Consider the following 7273-nt stretch of genomic DNA (forward strand, 5'->3'; position numbering starts at 1 on the left):
GAAACGGATTTTCAGGCGGAATAACGTATTTCTATCTATATAAATAAAAAAGGAAGGAAGGAACAATGTGTTGCTAATCGCAAAATCCGAAGAAGGAAAAGTCCCTTTTGAGCCGCCTTTATTTTGTTGTATTCTGCCCATAGAGCAAAACTATGATGAGAAACATTTTAGAAATTTGTTCTAAAGAATTCATATCAAAACAATTATTTTAGGCGGAATGCAGTTCGCTGGGTCAGCTGGTTATATATATTTATACAGTTTTTCAAAACAATTTTATTATTTTTTGCATTTATCCTTAATTGTGTATTTTTCGTACACTTTCGTCGGATCATACGGTTCCCAGCGTGAGGCAGGGAAAATGTGCTTGTTCCGTTCGTACCAGGAGCGCAACAATACTTTACCTGCGTGGGATTCTTCCTTTTCGACCGTTGCGTCACTGATCATCCGAATATCGTCCTTGCTGTAACGATAAATTATGCCATCAGCTCTATTCCGTCCAATATAGTTGATACTTACACATCAAAGTTGAATAATGGTCCACTTTTGCCACGTGCCTTGGTTACGATGAAATCATAAAACGTGTAATGATGGGGCAGAATTAAATCTTCTTTTACATACATCAGTTGGTCTGCCATAACAGTCTTCAGTTCACTAAATTCTTTACGAAGCATCTCGAGACATTTCTGTAAAAACTGATAGATGGAGTTTCCCTTTTTCATAGTTACACATTTTCTGTGTCCCGAACCGTCCCAATAACTGAAAGTGATCGATATTTCTTGATCCTTCAGTGTAGCCTGCTTCAAAGCCCATTCTTGGCGAAGTTCTTCTCGCAGTTTATTGTCTGTTTCCTCGCGTTCCCGGTCAGGCAAAAAGGAAGTGTCTACGTCTGGATTCTTTTTAATCTTTTTTATTTTAGGTCCCGTCGATTCAGTTTGCCATTTTTTCGGCTGAATTTGTAATATCTCTTCTTCTTCTTCTTCGTCTTCAAGCTCGTCATTCTCTATATTGAATGATAATGCTTGAATTTGTCTTTTCTGTCGATCCTTTTCCGCTTGTTTGGCTTCCAAAGCCTTCAGTTTCTCGCGGTCTTTATCTTCCTTTTTCTGTGCTAGTTTTCTTTCACGCTCTCGAACTATGTCCTCTTGTTTCTGTTTCATCTCATCGAGCGTAACCAGCCCGATAGTTGAGGATTTAAGCTGCTGTTCCACGGCATCGTAATGCGTAGCAAACTTATTCTCAATATTACTAACTTTGAGATCTTCCTCGATCCTTTTCTTGCGCAATTCAATTTCCTGCTGAGCAATCTCGCGCTTTTTCATAAGTTGCATTGCGCGACCTCCTTCACTCGCAGCTCCTTTGTAATAAGCCATTATGTTGTTTTAGAATTCGCAGCTACAAAGAAATATACTTTCGTATTATATTTATTGAACAACTTTCTAATGCACTGTTATGAACGCTAATATTTTGGTCGCTAATTTATTTTTGATTGCTTCTCTTGACACTATCCTTAAACTGAAGGTAGTCCAGTTTTCTCGCAGTTTGATTATCCCGTGCCAGTGATATTCATACACGGGTGGTTCGCCATATCGTTGAAATTACAGTAGATCACCTCTAATTCGACATCTAGCTAATTGGACAGACCTGTAATACGACAGGAATATTTAGACATTTTTGTAAACATCGAGTTTGGGACTCAAATTATGGCCACAAATTGAAGGTTGCCACCAGACGTCAACACTGTACCACTGTCATCGCGAATCTCCAATTATAAGCCGAAATTGCATCTAATGCGAAACTGAGTGGTGCCTCGGTATGTCGAATTATAGGTAACTTACTGTGTCTACATAGATAAAGTGCGATTCATATACAACATCCACGTTATACCAGGGACAGACATACAGCTGTACTTGCGTTGTACGTATACAGCGTTGTACAGGTACCATCGTACCATGACAGACATACTTTGGTTGTACATTGTACCGTATGTCAAACTGACAATAAGAAATTTTCCCAATTTTCACCACATATTTCAATGAAAAAGGTTTTTATTTAACGTCTAAACTATCAAACACTACAAACAAGCCTCCAATATGAGTTATTAACTTATGAGAAAATCAATGAAAAGAACGTTTACCAAGTGCTTTGATTCGGTTTGTTCATGCTACCCACCACCAACCGTCTATGGCGCTGCGCACAGTACAACTGTAACCATGTACAGCGGTAAAATAGGTCGGTACAGGTACAGCGATTGTACTGAGTTGCTTGCATGGTTCTAGCGCTGTACATGGTGACAGACATACAATTTTCGAAGTACAACGCTAGTACAGTTGTACAGTTGTAGACATACAATTTTCGAAGTACAACGCTAGTACAGTTGTATGTCTGTCATAAGTATTACGTTCACGTTCCGTCACGTCACGTTGCGTCAATTATTCTTCCAAGCAGTTGTTATGAAAACATTCACATTCACCGGCAACGGCAACTTCGGTTTGCCGTTGCTGGTGTATGTGAATGCTTCAGTCGGAATAGCATGGAAGAATAATTGACGCAACGTGACGTGGATGTTGTATGTGAATCCCACTTAATTGTGTTTATATTTGCAGTGATTTACCTCTAATTGGATATAACCTAAGACAAGATGAGACAATTGGCTTCTTAGGGTGCTCATACACTGTTTGACTGAAGCCAAATATTTGACTCTTTTTGACAGATAAAATTTGGTCGACGTGTACTGATCAAATATATGCTACACAAAACACAACAAGCAAATATTCAATTTTTGGATGCCTCGAATACTTTTTTAGTCTGTTCTTCGAACCTGTCGGTACATGGTTAGGTTACCTTGAATATTTCAGTCGATTTTATCCATGTTCGGTGTTTGACATTGTTTAACACTGTTGAATATTTAAGAGTGGCAAACAAAATAGTGTTTGTACAAATATCAAATCAAACTTTATCTGTCAAAATATATCAAATATTTGACCTCCGGGCAAACAGTGTACGGCCACCTTTACTCTTCTTTGTCGTACAAAAACGAAGCCATGACATAAAGATGCCAGAGTTGCCAAATATATTATAAAATTTCGGATTATTTTAATTTCTGTTCTTATGAATCGTAACATTTGGTTGGTGCGAATTTAATTATTTTGCATATTTTCAGTAAGGCAATCTCAAAAAGGATAAAGGATCAAGGATACAATAAGTCTTTTAAATACCCATATCTATAATATAATAATGATATCCATAACAACTCGTTCAGGATTGTCTGGAGAATCTTTTCTCATTGATTCGTGCAAAACAATGGCGCTCAACTCCATTGTAAAACAGAAACAACTTGAAAATCGTGACTCTTTCGCAATACATCGATATCGAGCATCGATATCATATCGAATGTTAGTTTCATTTAATTTTAGAGATAATGTGGATGACATGAATATTGAATTCGACTATGAGTACACCGTCGATGAAGCGAAAACTTTCATCGACAGAACAGAACAAAATTCGTAGCATCAAAATAAATCAGCGGGAAAGAACATGTGTGTGGGGCTGCAATACAAATGAAACACAAATTTATGAAGAACTCGAGAACTAATCAATAAAACGGAACACAATATGGCATGTGGAGGTGTTAGAGGGAGCGACACATTTCTACGGTAGTTCAATACTTCTTCCCCTCTCTAAGGGGGGCTGCCATGCAAATAAAACACAAATTACTGGATAACTCGAGACCTAATAAAGTAAATGGAGCCAAATTTGGCATGTGTAGATTTCAGGAGGCGCGAAACGTTTCTATGGTGGTTCGGTTGTGCAATTGAAAATTGTTGTAGGTGGCGACCTCTCGATAGAGGAAAGGATCTGCCATTCAAATGAAACTCAAATTCTTGCATAACTCGAGAACTAATCAAACAAATGGAACCAAACAATTGGAATGTGAGTACTTCACAGTACAATAAATATTCCTATGATAAGGGTTTTTAGTCCATTTGATGTTTGTTGTCTGTATAAATAAAAATGGATCGCCAAATGTGTTGGTAAGCGCGAAACTCTAGAAAGAAATCGTCCAATTTGAGCTGTGTTTATTCTATTATATTGGGTTGGGAAAAAAGAAATGTCGTATATTGTCAATATATGGCAACACTTAAACATATCTTGTGTTGTACTTATCGCATCGGGACATACTATACGGCTACTTAAAGACGACAATCTGTGCTACAAGTGTCGTTTTGACAGTGTTGTGATTGTTCTTTTCAGTCTCAAGTTATAGCGCGTCAAAGATGGAGTCCACCAAGCAAGAAATTCGGCATATTTTACATTTTTACTACCTGCGAGGTAAAACTGCAACTAAGGCGGCCGAAAAAAATCGTGTAGTTTATGGGCCCGATACTGTAACGATTCGCACAGCACAGCGTTGGTTTGATCGATTTCGTTCTGGTGTAGTGTCTGTCGAAGATACACCCCGTACTTGTAGGCCAATTGTCGTGGAAACCGATAAAATTATTGAAATCATCCAAGTAGACCGGCATGTGAGCACTCGCTCGATTGGCCAGGAACTGGGTATAGACCATAAAACCGTTTGGAACGATTTGCATAAGATTGGATTCCAAAAAAAAGCTGGATGCATGGGTGCACACGAGTTGACGCAAACAAATCTTTTAGACCGAATCAACGCCTGCGATGCACTGCTGAAACGGAACGAGCTCGACCCATTTTTGAAGAAGATGGTGACTGGTGATGAAAGTGAATCACGTACGACAACCTAAAGCGAAAAAAGTCGTGGTCGAAGCACGGTGAGCCGGCCCAAACCATCGCCAAGCCCGGATTGACGGCCAGGAAGGTTTTGCTGCGTGTTTGGTGGAACTGGAAGGGAATCATCCACTATGAGCTGCTCAACTATGGCCAGACCCTCAACTCGGTTCGCTACTGTGAACAACTTGACCATTTGAAGCAGGCGATTGACCAGAAGCGGCCAGAAATGATCAATAGGAATGGTGTTGTTTTCCACCAGGACAACGCTCGGCCTCACACATCTTTGATGACCCACCAGAAGCTACTGGAGCTCGGATGGGATGTCCTATTGCACCCACCGTTTAGTCCGGTCCTGGCTCCAACTGATTATCATCTCTTCCGGTCCACGCAAAACGATCTGGGGGGGGGGGGGGGGGGGTGTATGTAATGAAGTTGCCTTCTAAATGGCAACAAGTTTGCGAACAAAACGGCGCATATTTGACTTAAATTGGATAATTTTAAGTGAGGGGCTTAGAATGAAAGGGGTGTAAGTGATTTGATCGATTTCTCTACATCGGCTCTCTCTTTTGGTCATAACTTAGCTGCAAATACATTCCCAGCTGTATTTGAAATTGTGGAAGATAGGTCAGAACCTCATCTTTCGGATTGTATAGCAAACTTAAATTGGAACGTTTTTGCAGTTGAGTTATTAACTAAATAAAAAGTTGATGAAGAGAAATCGATCAAGTCACTTACACCCCTTGCATTCTGAGCCCCTCAAGTATGTTAAATAAAGCGTCAAATTTCGATCAGAAACACGACATTTCTTTTTCCTCAACCCTATATTTCGATATCAAACATGTATTCCATGAAACGGAGAAACATGTTATTTACAAGTGATCGAAGAATCTTGAACGAGATATATATAAATGGAAAGTATCGCCAAGTAGCATATGTACACTCAATTTTGGGATTGACTGTAAATTCCGCTTGAGGTTGGATCGAGCCCCAGAACATGCAACAGTAAGGTTTTCCTACTGGGGTTTGAAAGCATGCTTCCATGAAAGATACGTTATATTTCTAGAGCAACATGTTAAAAGGGCCTATCTTCTCTGGTCGATTCACTTCAGCGACTTTCTCTTTCGACAACCACGATTTTTCTCCAATTTTGCCACATAGTTTGATAAACGAGATTACCTCTTACACTTCTTATCGTTGAATACATTAGGAAATACTTTTACCGATGCGGTATCAATGAAAGAGAATGTAGATGAAGAGAATGACATGTTGCTCTAGATTTAAATAAATGCAGTGTACGTCCGTATTCCAAAATTCTGGATACTCTTCCATATCCGTACTAGCACAAAAATTTCCCGTATGCTGCTGACACCTGCTTTGTCGAAGCACACTTTGATACAGCGGGCTCCCTCTTCGTCCGCACGTTTCATAAAAAAATGTTCGCTTGGCGCGTTAATTCGGATTACTTGGCTTGTCGCCGCTCTTTCTTGCCATTATCGGGAAATTATAAATTGTTAAGTTTTACTAATCTCATCGTTAGTTTTCATAAGCTCTCAACCCTGTTCCCCTACTTCCATGAAATTTCGAAGATATACATACGTAAATATTACGAACCAGTCTTCCGAAAAACACTTACACATGTCCGCGCGATGTGAAAATTCCATGTTTTTGTTTGAATTCGAACATGATTCTCGCTAATGTTGAGTGTCTATCCCCAACACGAACAATGATACACAAACATAGACATGTGAAAACAAACACGATGTTTATAATTCAAGAACATCATGTACAAACATATCACCCGATGTCGCAGTATTCATTGCTTTCGTTTCGTTTCTTTTCATACACGGAAAGAAATTATTCATCCCAAAACATTTCTTCGTAGAATACTTTTTCACAGAAACGAACTTGAAATTTAGTTCGCATTTCAAAAATTGCACGAACTAAGAGGCTATAAGTTCATGCACCAAAATATATATTTTTATTAAGGCTCATATGGCGTCAGCCTAACGGGGCTGGGAGTTCAATATTTTGACAATGTTTGCTTACAACTATGTTAGTAATATGTAACCGATTACTCGCGGTTGGCTCGAGGTTAGTATTACAAGTGTTCTCATAATTGGGATGTTGCAGTCTTCAGTGCTCTGTACGTGTGCCCGACATGGGATACTTCCTATTGGGATGCAGCTGACCGTTAATCAGCAACGACCCCCTAGTCTGCACCCCATATCTAGCGTGGTGCGTCTTTTTCGACTCGAGGAATCCAGGATAGAATGATCACTAGCCGGCGCAATCATCAGCTCGTGTAGAGTTGTCATGAGCGGTACAACTTTTGGCTCTTGTTGAATCATCAGTGGACTGCACAACCTTCGGCCCGTGTATCTGTAAAGAGTTTGTGTATGTATTGCCGCGACTAAGTAAAAGTTTATAGATCGTTCATGCAAATTTTGCAAGTGTGATTAAATAATCCTTGGTTTCGTTCAAGGAAAACATTCTCTGAATAGAAAGAAGCTTTCTATTTTTTTTTTGC

General features: G+C 39.4%; 1 protein-coding gene across 1 annotated transcript; it reads right to left on the minus strand.

Annotated features, from left to right (window-relative positions):
• Nucleotides 1-218: 218 nt before the first annotated feature.
• Nucleotides 219-1564, minus strand: LOC129762876 (protein FAM50 homolog). Its single transcript, XM_055761450.1, has 2 exons — nt 517-1564; nt 219-460 (listed from the first exon to the last, which is right to left on the minus strand). Exons 1-2 carry the CDS (start codon nt 1368-1370, stop codon nt 277-279), a joined length of 1038 nt encoding a protein of 345 aa, XP_055617425.1. The 5' UTR covers nt 1371-1564; the 3' UTR covers nt 219-276.
• Between the last annotated feature and the right edge of the window lie 5709 nt (nt 1565-7273).

Source organism: Toxorhynchites rutilus, chromosome 1, assembly GCF_029784135.1.
Source record: "Toxorhynchites rutilus septentrionalis strain SRP chromosome 1, ASM2978413v1, whole genome shotgun sequence".
Taxonomy (NCBI): domain Eukaryota; kingdom Metazoa; phylum Arthropoda; class Insecta; order Diptera; family Culicidae; genus Toxorhynchites; species Toxorhynchites rutilus.

Excerpts from the sequence above, each read along its gene's own strand:
- LOC129762876 (XM_055761450.1), bottom strand. The coding sequence starts at position 1,370 with ATGGCTTATTACAAAGGAGCTGCGAGTGAAGGAGGTCGCGCAATGCAA. Across the intron at positions 461-516 it reads CCATTATTCAACTTTGATGT|CAAGGACGATATTCGGATGA; the intron begins GTAAGTATCAAC and ends TTATCGTTACAG.